Source organism: Bos grunniens, chromosome 22 (assembly GCF_055505025.1).
Source record: "Bos grunniens cultivar Pamir isolate PY7600 chromosome 22, Bosgru_T2T1.0, whole genome shotgun sequence".
Taxonomy (NCBI): domain Eukaryota; kingdom Metazoa; phylum Chordata; class Mammalia; order Artiodactyla; family Bovidae; genus Bos; species Bos grunniens.
The window spans coordinates 32,661,230-32,675,900 of record NC_141186.1 but is presented as its reverse complement, the minus strand read 5'-3'; the positions used below and the strand labels follow the sequence as shown (position 1 = coordinate 32,675,900).

Below are 14,671 nucleotides of genomic sequence, written 5' to 3'. Positions count from 1 at the left end.
TTAGTCCCAATTTACAGATGAGGAAATGGAGGCTGAGAATGAGCACAGGGCTCATTCAATTTCACGGTGCTGGTTTCATGATTCCCAGTTCCAAGCTCCTTCTACTACTCAGCATGGTTTAGACAATTTCAAGACACTGTCCACCATTTCTTTAGTAATCACTCAGGAAAGCACCAGGAACACACTGAAATTAAGGAAAACGATTAACTTGGGTTTGGCCAGACTAACTCTCCAAACTTGACATCTTAGGGCTAAAAGGTCTGGGCTACCCAAGTACAGTTCTTTTTAAGACTTCTTCTGCCTCAGGCAAGCCATTTTCCCTAAAGGAGGTTTGCGGAATCAATCTTTTTCTCTTTCATTCTTTCCCCTGCCATGTGATTACAGCTTCTTCATACCTGTGTAGGTCCCAAAAAGCTCTTCAGAGGTTGCCAAGAGATGGGACAGGATGATGATAATGAAGAGGGAAATAATGATACTTTAATAGCTAATAATAACAGCCAAAGTGTATAGAGAGCTTGCTGCATGCCAGATACCGCTCTGGGCAATGTTTCCATACAGTTAATCTCACAACAGACCTGTGAAGGAGGTGCCATTATCTTGATGGGGAAATGAGGCTCAGAGGGTGTCCATCACATGCTTGACCAGGAGAAAGTGGGGGAGGAAGGGTTAGCAGTGCACAGACAGTGGAGTCTGAGTTGTTGGCCCTGAAAGCCTTCATTTATAAATCAACTTCAGACTCAGCCCCTAGCGAAGGAATTCCTTGCATATCTGATCTTCCTAGGAAATATGGCTCCTCCAGGGAAGACAAGAGTGGAGAACACGGCTGCTCTTGATGTTAACGACCTAGAGACTAATTTATCTTCTTTTTAATGCCTTGACATTTTCTTTTAATTAGAAAAAATTATCAAAGAAGCTATCAGGGAAGATTTGTTGGAGAAGGAATAGGCTACCCACTCCAGTATTCTTGGCCTTCCCTTGTGGCTCAGCTGGTAAAGAATTCACTTGCAATGCAGAACTTGGTTCAATCTCTGGGTTGGGAAGATCCCCTGGAGAAGGGAAAGGCTACCCAGTCCAGTATTTTGGCCTGGAGAACTCCACGGACTATACAGAGTCGGACTTGACTGAGTGACTTGCACTTTCAGTAATTTTTATGATTCCTTCAAAGCTTATTCACTAACCTAAAATTTTTTTTTAATCACAGAACAGAGCTGAAAAGAGAATGCGGTGAGTAGATCGTGGCATGTTAAGTGGATGCCTCAGTCATTCTACCAAATTAAATGGGCAGATGTGGAAAGTGCACGAGTTTCTGAAGTGAAGCATGACTCTGAGACTGCAAGTTTTCAAGCCTGGAAGGCATGATCTGGTTATCAGTCTGTTAAGGAGCACACTAGTCAAAGACTTGGCGGGGAATGAATACTAGTTGATCTGTAAATAATCTACTGGTAAAGTTTACCCGGAGTGGAACATTAACACGGTAGAGGCGAGGCTTTCAGCCAGTCGTCAGCCTGTGAGCTGTTTCGAATCAGAGGCCTGGCCTCCACCTTTAACCCTTTCTACTACTCCAAGGGCAACTATTGCATGAAAAGAACAGACTGGAGATGACAGAGGAGGGTGAATTCAAATATAAACACTCTCTGATGATTTGGCCAGTTAGGCAGTTAGGACCAGTAAGTGTCTCGGTGGCAACAATACAACTGTTAGGTCAAGTGTATGAAGGATGAGGCCCCTTCAGGGCAGCTGCAAAAAGAAAGCCCCTATTAATCCCTTAACTAAGCAGCTGATGGATTTAATCTTTTTGTGCTTATAGTATATCTCTTCAAACACAGGATTAGTATAAGTTTAAAAAATCAGAATGGGTTACCCAAGCTTTTTATAGATTTTTTCATTTGCTAACAGATGACAGAAAATAGAACTTTGGAGCATTTCTGAGAACAAGTTCTGTCACTCCAGCTTGGAAAGCTTCATTGCCTGGATTCATTCACAAAAGAATAGGTTTCTATTTGAAGAGGAAAGAGACCTCCGTCTCTCGCCTAGGGATCTACTTTCTTTTGATTTTGCATCCATTGTTATTTAAAATAGCATTAAAAGATTCAGTGAGTTATTCTGCATAGTTATATCAGAAAAGGAACCATACCTGGTGTAATCCCCTTTGGCTTCCTAAAAAAAAAAAAAGATGATCAGTTTGTACTGATGTTAATCAAGCTAAAAGAATTTTTACTCTTGATCATTCTCTACTCTTAAAATGCCCGAGTTTTGTTTCGAATTTTTTTTTTTCCACAAGGAACATTTTCCCTATCTACCACACTGGAGAAAAATGTGGCATTTAGGACATTGCTATTACTCATTAATTTTTCTTGTTTTTAACAGACAAGACAAATCTATCTGAAAACACATAAATGATTATTTCTCCTTTTAAGTTTCGAAGATCACGTGATAAATGCTTGTCTACCAGAGCAGCACACTTTTTAGTCTAGATGCAGACCTTTTAAATCATTACACAGATAAACCAACACATGCCATTTACTTTCTTTTTTTAAACCAGCATAGAACCCACTGTTTTTCTACTTTGCATGGCTTTAAGAATTAAAGGGCTCTTTAACTCAACCTCAAGAAAAAGTATACAAAAGTTACTAAATTTAAATGCAGATTACAGCTGTTGTGACAACTGCCACCTCCCAAATTCAAGTCACCCAGAGCTCTTTGCCAGGAATATGGTCTTAACGCTCCTTCCTCAGTGAAGTCTAAATTTCATTTTCTTCTGAGACACACAATGCCACATTCTCCCTCATCATTTAAACCACACGAAAACAGAAAACGGTGGCTCACATCTTATTCTGGCAAACAACCAGGCGACTTTAGAACATCAGCTACTGGCCCATGCAAAAGTCTCCGAATTTCAGGCAGTTCACAAAACCCAATACACAAAACAAGCAAGTAAAAAGCGGTTTGTCAGTTCTTACCTGTAGAATGAGTGCCGCTAACCTGAAGATAGTTTCGCTGTCTACTTCGATTTGCCCCTGTCGGAGGAAAAGGAAAGCATCACTGAATACAGGCTGCCCTAGGTCGTAGCAAATGGCTGTGGAGTTTGGGAAGCTGTCACAGCTTGGCACCTCCAGTTTACGATCAAATGCAGATCATACCATTCCGGAGGAAAGGGAGGGGGGGCGTGGAGAGACACATCCAGGGTTAAGGGGAAGCCACAGCGTGTGTGTGTGTGTGTGTGTGTGTGTGTGTAAAAGAGAGAGTGTGCGCTTTAATTAGCTGTGGGAAATTGTGTTTTGAGAGCAGTATTCTGGAAGGAACACACATGACTGAAAATTCAGACAGACTCTAAATGCATGAATAATTTTTATCTAAGTTCATTTTTACGCTCCGATTTTCTTAGTTTGTTTAGTGTTTTCCTGCATCATAGCAATTATTTTGGTATACATACACAATGCAAATATTATAAAAAATGTAAGTTCCACTTCTGTGTCAATGAGACTCTTGAATTAATATTTATAGTTTTATAGAGAAAATGTAAAGCCTTAAGAACCAGTTACAGCAAATGCTTAAAAGGCCAAAATTCTGTTGCTTTATATTGAAGTTTGATGAATCCTAATTTATCCTTTTTCCAGTATTTTATTTTTTAAGATCCCAAAGAAGAATAGGAGTTTGAGGCTGTAATTAACAGGAATACTTACTCAGGAAGGGATACACAAGTGTGTGTGGTGGGGTGGCGGGGGGAGCAAGGGATGGGGGACTGCCTCTATCAATAATACTCACATATACCTTCGTTTATTTTGTTAAATGTGATGACATAAGTAAATACCATTATTGCATTGTATGATAAATTCAACACTGAGTAGTAGACTAGGGTCATTATTTAAAAAACAATTTTTGGGGGTAAGATGCTAGCTTATAAGCATTACCACATGCTAAAACAATTCCATATAACCCTCTCCTTGTGTAAATCCTGTATAATTAGTACTCAGACTGCATAGTGTTTAAGAACACAGGTCTGCAAATTGCCCTGCACATTTTCTTTCTCCTTTCTACCTGTTGAATCTGGGCTGAAGAGTTTTGTAATTACACCAAGTGTATCAGTGGTAAGTAATTTAGTAGTTTTAAAGTAAATGCACATTAGGTAGGTTTATAGGAGCAGTTAGCTCAGTGAGAATTTCTGGAAGGTTTATGCTTCTCTCTCAAGTTTCCAAATGACTTGACTGGGCTTCTCAAAAAAAAAAAAAAAAAAAAAAACCCAAAAAACAAAAACTAGTAACAACAATTCTTTTAGAACTCATAAAATTAAAATATACAACCCCCAAATCAGGGATGTTACAATGTCAACAGTGATAATTATCTGTGTTTCCCTTTTATTACAGAATGAAAACAAATTAACTTCATTTTCCAACATCTAAGTATTCCTTCTGAAACCTGAGGCAGAGGATCTGCTTCAAAGTTTTTTGCTTCAAAAGCTGACAGGCCCAGAGCCTTGGAATTCAAAGCTTGCCTATAATCTCTAGAAACAGATTATAAAATCAAAGAAGCCAGGTTGATTGCAGAAATCAATTGCCCTCTGTCTTTCAGGCAAGAGACAGTGGTTTTCTAATCTGGTGAAAGATGATGAAGCAGTTAATCCAACAGGTGAGGAAGGCGCTGATCAACATTTAAATTTTAGAAAGGCTGAATCCCTTCTCTTCAAAGAAAAAGAAACTCATGCAGAGGGAGGAGAGCTTGGTGGGGGGGGAGGCGGGGGGGGAGGGGGGCTAAAAAACATCTTTGAGTTTGAAATTAGACCTGACCTCGTTAAGTTAAATTTGTCTTAAAATTGGAGAGGAGATCAAGTGTGTTAGTTCAAATATTAAAAAAAAAAAAAAACTAAACTAAAGATGAATAAAATCTACTGAAAATTACTGCCAACTCCTCTGCCACCCTGTGACCCCTCTGCTTCATCAGAATCTTAGATGAGTCATTTGAACAGTATTTTACACACCAACTTTTCAATTTAGTAAATGGAAGTCCAGCAGATAAAAAGACCTCAAACAGATACTTTTAAGGAAGCTGCCAAATATTTCTCTAACTTAGAAGAGTCATTAAATATTAAAAATGCTGAAATGAGGAGCTGAGGTATGAAAAGTACCAGGCTGGGACAGCTCTAGAGGAATAGGGAAGCAAATACGAACCTCACCTGTGGATTTTTTCACCTACAGTTCAGTTCAGTTCAGTCGCTCAGTCGTCTCCAACTCTTTGTGACCCCATGGACTGCAGCACACCAGGCCTCCCTGTCCATCACCAACTCCAAGAGTTTACCCAAACTCATGTCCATTGAGTCAGTGATGCCATCCAACCATCTCATCCTCTGTCGTCCCCTTCTCCTCCCACGTTCAATCTTTCTCAGCATCAGGGTCTTTTGCAATAAGTCAGCTCTTTGCATGAGGTGGCCAAAGTATTGGAGTTTCAGCTTCAACATCAGTCCTTCCAATGAACACTCAGGACTGATCTCCTTTAGGATGGACTGGTTGGAGCTCCTTGCAGTCCAAGGGACTCTCAAGAGTCTTTTTCAACACCACAGTTCAAAAGCATCAATTCTTTGGCACTCAGCTTTCTTTATAGCCCAACTCTCACATCCATACATGACTACTGGAAAAACCACAGCCTTGACGAGACGGAGCTTTGTTGGCAAAGTAATGTCTCTGCCTTTTAATATGCTGTCTAGGTTGGTCATAACTTTCCTTCTGTTAGGTAGGTAAAAATAGGAAAAAGGAGTCCAAAATGGTGGTGGCTAAAAGACAAGGAAGGGAAAAGCCCGCGAAAACAGAACAAAAGAAGGTCCGAGGACCCGAGTAAGGACCTCCGGTAAAACAAACAGCACTCCTGACTGGCCCAATTTACATAGGACAGGCCCAGGGAGACATAAACATATAGAGGAGCCAAAGCTAACTCTTTCTCTCTCTCTTTCTTTCTCTCTCTCTCTCTCTCTCTCTCGCGCGCGCTGATTTGTCTAAGAGCTATAACATGGTCCTTTTGAGACCTGAGAGCTATAACACGGTCTATCCAAGACCCGAAAGCTATGACACGCCGAGGGGGCTTTAATGTCCATCACTCCAAATCTTTGTTGTGACGAGACAAAGAGCCGAGGAACATACACTCGCATGACACTTCCAAGGAGTAAACGTCTTTTAATTTCATGGCTGTAATCACCATCTGCAGTGATTTTGGAGCCCCCAAAAATAAAGTCTGACACTGTTTCCCCATCTATTTGCCATGAAGTGACACGACCAGATGTCATGATCTTAGTTTCTGAATGTCGAGTTTTAAGCCAACTTTTTCACTCTCCTCTTTCACTTTCATCAAGAGGCTCTTTAGTTCTTCTTCACTTTCTGCCATAGGGTGATGTCACCTGCATATCTGAGGTTATTGATATTTCTCCCGGCAATCTTGATTTTAGCTTGTGTTTCATCCAGCCCAGCATTTCTCATGATGTACTCTGCATATAAGTTAAATATGCAGGGTGACAATATACAGCCTTGACATACTCCTTTTCCTATTTGGAACCAGTCTGTTGTTCCATGTCCAGTTCTAACTGTTGCTTCCTGACCTGCAAACAGATTTCTCAAGAGGCAGGTAAGGTGGTCTGGTATTCCCATCTCTTTTAGAATTTTCCACAGTTTGTTGTCATCCACACAGTCAAAGACTTTGGCATAGTCAATAAAGCAGAAATAGATGTTTTTCTGGAACCCTCTTGCCTTTTTGATGATCCAGCGGATGTTATCTCTGGTTCCTCTGCCTTTGCTAAAACCAGCTTGAACATCAGGAAGTTCATGGTTCACATATTGTTGAAGCCTTGGAGAATTTTGAGCATTACTTTAGTAGTGTGTGAGATGAGTGCAATCGTGCGGTAGCCTGAGCATTCTTTGGCATTGCCTTTCTTTGGGATTGGAATGAAAACTGATCTTTTCTAGTCCTCTGGCTACTGCTGAGGTTTCCAAATTTGCTGGCATATTGAGTGCAGCACTTTTACAGCATCATCTTTTAGGACTTGAAATAGCTCAATTGGAATTCTATCACCTCCACTAGCTTTGTTCGTAGTGATACTTCCTAAGGCCCACTTGACCTCACATTCCAGGATGTCTGGCTCTAGGTGAGTGATCACACCATCGTGATCATCTGGGTCGTGAAGATCTTTTTTGTACAGTTCTTCTGTGTATTCTTGCCACCTCTTCTTAATATCTTCTGCTTCTGTTAGGTCCATACCATTTTGAGCCCATCTTTGCATGAAATGTTCCCTGGGTATCTCTAATTTTCTTGAAGAGATCTCTAGTCTTTCCCATTCTATTGTTTTCCTCTATTTCTTTGCACTGATCATTGAGGAAGGCTTTCTTATCTCTCCTTGCTATTCTTTGGAGCTCTGCATTCAAATTGGGTATATCTTTCCTTTTCTCCTTTTCCTGTAGCTTCTCTTCTTTTCACAGCTATTTATAAGGCCTCCTTAGAGAGCCATTTAGCTTTTTTGCATTTCTTTTTCTTGGGGATGGTCTTGATCCCGCTCATTCCATAGTTCATCAGGCACTCTGTCTATCAGGTCTAGTCCCTTAAATCTATTTCCCACTTCCACTGTATAATCGTATTTAGGTCATATCTGAATGCTCTAGTGGTTTTCCCTACTTTCTTCAAATTAAGTCTGTTTGGCCGCTCCAGCCACCTACACAATGGCCCCAACACAATTGTGGTGGAGGAAGACACCAGGGGGATGCAGAGGTAGGGTCCTTGAAAAGTCTCATTCCAGGAGGAGAGGACAATGCCTGGTTTGGCAAAGCTCCACATTCTTTTAAACATCTTAGCCCCCACCTCACCTTTTAGTTAACCACTGTCCTGGAAATCCAAGGCAACATATTTTATTTTAAGTTCCAGTACTGATTGTCAAGGTTATCTGACCTGTGTGTGGAGTTCATCCCAAACAATGGATGAACCAAGAATAATAGGATTTTGCCTGGTTCTCAGTGCTTTCATATGGTGAAACTTAATTAAGACTCATACATAACTCTAGAATTTCATGCCTGAAGGGTAAAAGTTCTTTAGAAACTGCAGTCTGCTCTGGAGAGAACATTTCTTTCACTTACAACCATGGTAACAGCGGTAACATTATAGGTATTGGGCAAGCTAACACTTGAGAAAGGGATCACCTCAAAGACAGGGGTAATGGGATCCTTCAGTGGGTTTCCATGACTGTCAAGGATAAACAAAGAGAAGTGGAGGCGTGAGTCAAATGATGTAGCTGAATGCACAGAGGTAACATGAAACTGTACCAAGTGCTGGGGCTTCATTCCCATTGCTAATTTAACTGGATTATGGATTCCATCACTAGGGCACTGGGTTCAGGCTCCACTTTGGACATCCTATCCTTGTCTTTGGCTTGTTAGCCCAGTTGATCAAGACATCATACTAATGAGGTGAACTCTAGGTTTTGATTCCCAAGTAGGTGAACAGGATAAAAGAAAGTTTTAGAACTTGCAAGAGAACTTAGTGAAAACATGACTCCTGTGATTTTACATCCTCAGTGATGGGACTGAGGAACAGGAACGAGAAGCGTACTACTCAATCGCCCAGCAGATGTTGACTCTGCTCTACCATGCGTTAGTTAACTGAATTAGCTGTGACTCCAGTGCAAATCTCACCAGGAATCTTCTAAAAGCATGCTTCCGGTAAAAATGCAATCAGATGAGGCCAGAAAAATGACTCTAATGCCACTTATTCTGTTGGTAGGACAGCATGTCACCATCAAACACACATATTGACAGTAGAATGGGAAAGCTATTTCTGAAGACCCATTCTGCATTTTCTGTATTGATACAGTCCTCCACGGAAACTTATTCTGAAGTATAGCAGTGAACATTAATAATCTGGTCACAGACATTAGGATTGAGAACTACTTGATAAAATGTTGAGAAATCCCAGTTTGTTTCCAAGTCTATTACTTTAGGGTTAAATATACAAAAAAAAAAAAATTTAACTTGTAGAACATTAACAAATAAATGTAGAAGAAATGAAAGAGATAAAAAATTACTGTTTGCAACAATTAGTATTGATGTACTGATTCATGCAGTATTGATGCAGGTAATAAACTTCAATAAATAAAAATAACGATTGGTTTTTTTATATATATTGCTATATATATTATATATAGATATATATTCAAATGCTATTCATTTGGTATATATTCAAATGCTAAGAAAACCAAGTAAAACTAATTTTATAATAAAATCTAAAAAAAAAAAAGTTGGGTGAAAATTAGAAGAGAAACAGGTCAGAATATTTACATAATCACAAAGGGTTACTCTACAGCGGAAAATTAATTACAAAGGAGAAAACAGTAATTCCTCAATGGTGAAACCTGACAAGTACTATCCTACCCAAGGGATGAGATATCACCAGTAATTAGGAAAACCAGCCTCATGTGCCTTCTGATGATATGTACTGAGAAAAATGTGTGTGTGTGTGTGTGTGTGTGTGTGTGTTAGTCGCTCAGTTGTATCTAACTCTTTGCAATCCCATGGACTGTAGCCCACCAGGCTCCTCTGTCCAAGGAATTCTCTAAGCAAGAATACTAGAGTAGGTAGCCATTTCCTTCTCCAGGGGATCTTTCGGACCCCAGGATTGAACCCAGGTATTCTGCACTGAAGGCAGATTCTTTACTACCTGAGCCACCAGGGAAGCCCTGAAAAGGACATAACTTCATCTATGTATAGTGCTGTGCTAGTACATGTAAATGTTTCACAACCAGAAATGGGGAAGGGAGTACAAGAACTGATTTGTAGAATTTGTTGATTTCCATGAAATCAACATGTAAACATTCCCACCATAGTGGATTTCAAGCTGTCATTATGGTATTACAGAACACAGCGTTGGGAAGTTATGTGAGAATTGGCTCTCATAGCTGGTACTGACTGACTCCAGCATACTGCTGGGTAGTATTCCTGCCAAAAATACATCACTAGATCTAATTATGAGGAACCTTGAGACAAACATCTGGCCCATACTCTTCAAAAATGTCAGTGTGGTAAATGCCAAAGAAAGGCTGACAAACTATTTGCAAGCAAAGAAGGTTAAAGAGTTCTAACGACTAAATGCTGTGTATTACATCAAATGCTTGATCCCTCTGGATCAAGAGGGAAAGCTGTTATAAAGGTTCTATTGATATAAAACTGAACTGTATGTTAGGCAACATATAGGTTCAAGGTTAAGTGTTTTGAATGTGATCACTGACATATGGTTCTATGAGATGTTCTTGATCCCAAGAAATACACTGCGAAATATTTACGGGTAAATAATGTAACTTACTCACAAATGATTCAGGAAAAAAAATGAAATACATTTGGAGGTGTGTGGGGGGAGAGAGAGAAACAGTACAAATGTGGAAAATGTCAACAATTGGTGAATTTGGCTTGGCAAATATACTGGCATTTCTTGTGCTATTTGTGGAACTCTTCTGTAAGTTTGAAATTATTTCGAAATACAAAGCTTGTTAAAAAAATGGATGTATTTTCCTGGAGTGTTGGATATCTATTTGTTTTGACTTCCTCTCCCTTCCACCCCGACTTCCCCCTGCCCCCACTTTCAGATCATCCCATTCTTTTGGAGAACTGCTTCCTCACTGGATCTAATGGAAATACAATCATCCTTCTGTGGGCAAGAGATGGAGGATGGTTCAAAGACTTCTCCCTAGGGATTTTCCAAATGAGAACTAAGGGATCTCTCTGGTGATGAATGACAATGGGAAGATGTGAACCAGAGACAATCAGTGACCGTAGATGGACAGAAAGGTGCGTCTTAATATTGGTAGTCGACTGTATCCACTGCTAGGCTGGGCCAGACTTCAAAGTCTGGTTAAAGTTCAAAACCTGTAAAGAATGATACCTTGTTTGCTACCTACATGCTCTTACCTTGGTTTACTAGTAAGCCTGCAAACAGTGAGATGAACTAGTGGGATAAGGATACAAATGAATGAGTTGGTACTAGAGGATCCTGGGAGCCTCTCTAATACCTTCTGTGGACATGTCTACATGGAGGGAGGATTCTGCCAGGCAAGAGAAGCCAGAGCAACTGGCTGACTACTTTTGTATACAATCAGGCAGGGAAGGGTCCACATCAACACTTAATACCTACCTACCATCTAACAAGACAGTTCTCGCTAGGCCATAAAAACATACTTTCCTGGTGAATGGTGATAGGAAATAAAATTTCCTATTTTCTAGGAGTTATCATGCCCCTAAAGGGCCAGGCCATGAATACCACACTTGCACTCCCTCCTCCCCATGTGTAAATAAGCCAGTACTTTCTCCTTTTTCATCCAAGCTAGTTGTGAGAGGCAATGTCCACGGAGGATGGTCTCAGTGAATATTGTCTCCATTCGTTCTTTCAGATTGACCTCAGTACAACTAACATTTTGAGTTAGATAATTTCTTCATGGGGGTAGGTGGTCTGTCCTGTACATTGTAGAGTATTAAGCATCGCTCCCAGCCTCTGCTCACTAGATTCCAGTAGCAGCCTCCCCAAGTTGTGACAACCAAAAATGTCTCCAGAGTTGCCAAAGGGTTCCTTTGGGAACACAAATTGAGAACCATTGCTCTAGATTTGCTAAGTTTATTCCTAAATTAAGCTAGAAACATCAGAAACCCACAAACCAGAACCAGAAGGATTTCCCCAGGTAAAACTCTTTTTCCTTTTTAAACTGTGTTCCAGCACCACTCTTCCGGCTTATGATGAGAAGCAAAGTAAGAAATAAGCCTCAGAAACTCATTATTTTAATAACTTTAGGTATGTTATTCAGGACATGGTTCATTACACCATATAATATCCCTTTACGAGGACCCATGGGTGCAGTTTCTGATTCTTAGGACCAGTGATAACTACGTTCTTCTCAGCAGCTGCTTTGTTTTTAACCTTAATGACCATTGTGCATTATGTAAGTGATTGTAACACCCTCGAGCGTTGGCTCTTAAGGGAAAATGGATTTCAAATTTGTAGCTAAATGCTTTATACTCCCCATGTTGAATGTTTTATACTAACCTTAACTTGGCAGCATCTAATTATTTCCACCTTTGTTTTCTCACAAATAATTCTTATTTCATCACTTAACACATTTTAGAGTATTTTTTCCCCTTTTTATTGAAGTATATATGGTAAAATGCACAACTCTGTGCAGCTTGATGAATTTTGATGTGTGTATATACTCACATAACCATCACCTGGATCAAGATATCAAACATGCTTACTAATTTTTTCACCTTAGGGAAATGTATATATATTTTATAAACCACATCAAATTAAAAACCTGATTTTGTTAATTAGAAAGGTGCAAAATAATACTGCAAAATTGTTTCAGCTTGTAAATTTTTTGATTACTAACCAACTTCAGGATTTCCCTTGCAATTGCCTATTATTTACTATTGCCTATCTGTGAAATGACCCTTTTTTTCACTTAGCTATTTTAGAATTTATTTTTACAACTTGAGCTACCAATATTAATGCTTTGTCTGGTCTATGGAGCAGAAATTGTGTCCATCAAGCTGTTCACCTCTGGCGTTCTCTCCTTCTCCTGTGAAGTCAGACTGGACTTGGGCCTCCCACACTGGAAGAATCTATGGGTCCTTGAGTATGTAATTTTTTTCTGAGATCCTCAGTTCCTCCTCTGTAAAATGGGGAGTGATAATATTGAAGTACTGAGTTGTCTGGAGCATGAAGTATAAATATAAAGCATTTATCATGAAGAGTAGCCCCTCAAGACTCTTAGTGTTGATCTCTCTGCACTGATGTTTACCGTGTTGCTTTTTACATGCTTATATATCGTTATATCTACGGCTCTCTACTTTGGTCTGGGACACTGCTCAATTTTCATGTAGTTCCATAACATTTCATCACTCTTCCTTTATACTGTGTCTCTGTATCTGAGAAAAGCTTTAACTTTTCATAATAATCTTTGACATTCTTTTCCACTTATGTTTTTAAAGAAATTTTAAAAATAATCTCATCAAGTTTTTAAAAAGAGTAATTTGTCTTCCTCTTTGGAACTATAACACATCTCTATTGAAATCGCTCTAAAGTGATCATAAAGTTTTATGATATAACATGAAGATCACCTACATCCTGTGTCAGGATTAATAATCAGTCTTTTACATTTTCTTATATAAATAGGCCACTTTTTTTTCATTCTATTAATCTGGTTATCCTTATATAGGATTATTATTTTTTTTTTTAGTGTATTTAACTTATATTTAATTTCTTCACCAAAGCCAGTAATGCTAATAAAGTTTGGCTAATTTATTTTTATTTCCTAGACACGTAGTGAAATTGTTTGTAAATAATATTTTGGTTCAGTTCTTTGCAATGTACGGTGGTGTAACTGATGGTACTGCACTAAAGAAGACATTTTACTTAACACATCAAAATAGCACTTCTTCCAAACATTGCCGGTGGACCAACTTAAGTTAGTTCTGGACTAACTTTTTGGTAAGGTCCACTAAAGCGTACCACACACGCGCACTATGCTACAGTAAGTCTACTCCTAGGTACACACATAACAAATATGTTTACATATGTCCTCTAAAGAGCAGGTGCTAGGATCATTATGGCAGTTCTACTTGTGATAACCAAATACTGCAAGCTACCCAAAAGCCCATTTACATACATGTGAAAATGAAAGTCGCTCAGTCTTGTCCGACTCTTTGCAACCCCATGGGTATAAAGCCCATGGAATTCTCCAGGCCAGAATACTGGAGTGGGTAGCCATTCCCTTCTCCAAAGGATCTTCCCAACCCAGGGATTGAACCCAGGTCTCCCGCATTGCAGGCAGATTCTTGAGCAGCTGAGCCACCAGGGAAACCAATAAACTGTGGTATACTCATACTCTGATCTGCCATTCAGTGGGGAAAGTGAATAAACTGGCTGAAACTACACACAGCAACATGAATGAATCTCATAAATATAATTTGAGCAAAAGAAGCTATACGTTTAAAAGGTACAAACTGTAGGACTTCAGTTTTATAAAATACAAAATCAGCCCAAACTAATAAATGCTAATATAAGTCTTGGTAGTGGGGGAATTAATGACTGGAACAACATGTGGGAGACTTCTCACATATTGGTAATGTTTGTTTCCTTGACAGTGATGCCAGTCGCACGTATGTGTTCAATTTGTGAAAGTTCATTGAACTGCACCCTTGCATCCTATACACTTTCCGATGTGTACACTTTAATATAAAGAGAAGGGAAAAAAATGGAACTACCAATTTTCCCTCAGTCTTCCCCATTTTTCCCATTTTACTTAATGTCAGTTTGATCCTGAGTTGCTCAGGTCCAAGGTCTCCTTTGGGTACAGAGTTGGGAATTCAGTAACCTGTGCTACTGTGTGTGGTGACTGTGTTTCCACCTTCAAATGGAAGGTGGAAACCTTCCATTATCTTACTTATCTAACCTTACTTATCTTCTTTATTGTCTTTCTCCATATCCCCCATCACCTCTATCTAATAGGTTAAGATCCTAGGGCATGGGTTTTTATCTATTCTGGCCCTAGCTATATCTCCAGGACCCAGAACACTGCCTGGCAGACGGCAAGTACTCAGAACATTTGTAGAATATCAACTAGAAGAGCAGTGACGGAAAAAGTTGTGAGAGGGAGCATTTTTACCTTTCC

General features: G+C 39.5%; 1 protein-coding gene across 11 annotated transcripts in view; it reads right to left on the bottom strand.

The window, feature by feature from the left end:
* FRMD4B (FERM domain containing 4B) overlaps window positions 1–14,671 on the bottom strand; it is a 358,959-nt gene that overhangs the window by 71,792 nt on the left and 272,496 nt on the right. For 10 of the 11 annotated variants that reach the window (XM_086366868.1, XM_086366871.1, XM_086366869.1 and 7 more), the window contains 2 exons: window positions 2,961–3,017; window positions 2,135–2,157 (listed from right to left, as the gene is read on the bottom strand). In XM_086366868.1, the coding sequence (XP_086222994.1) occupies window positions 2,135–2,157; window positions 2,961–3,017 (80 nt within the window). Of the gene's footprint in view, window positions 1–2,134; window positions 2,158–2,960; window positions 3,018–14,671 lie in introns of those variants that run through there. The other variant, XM_086366874.1, reaches the window with a different exon arrangement.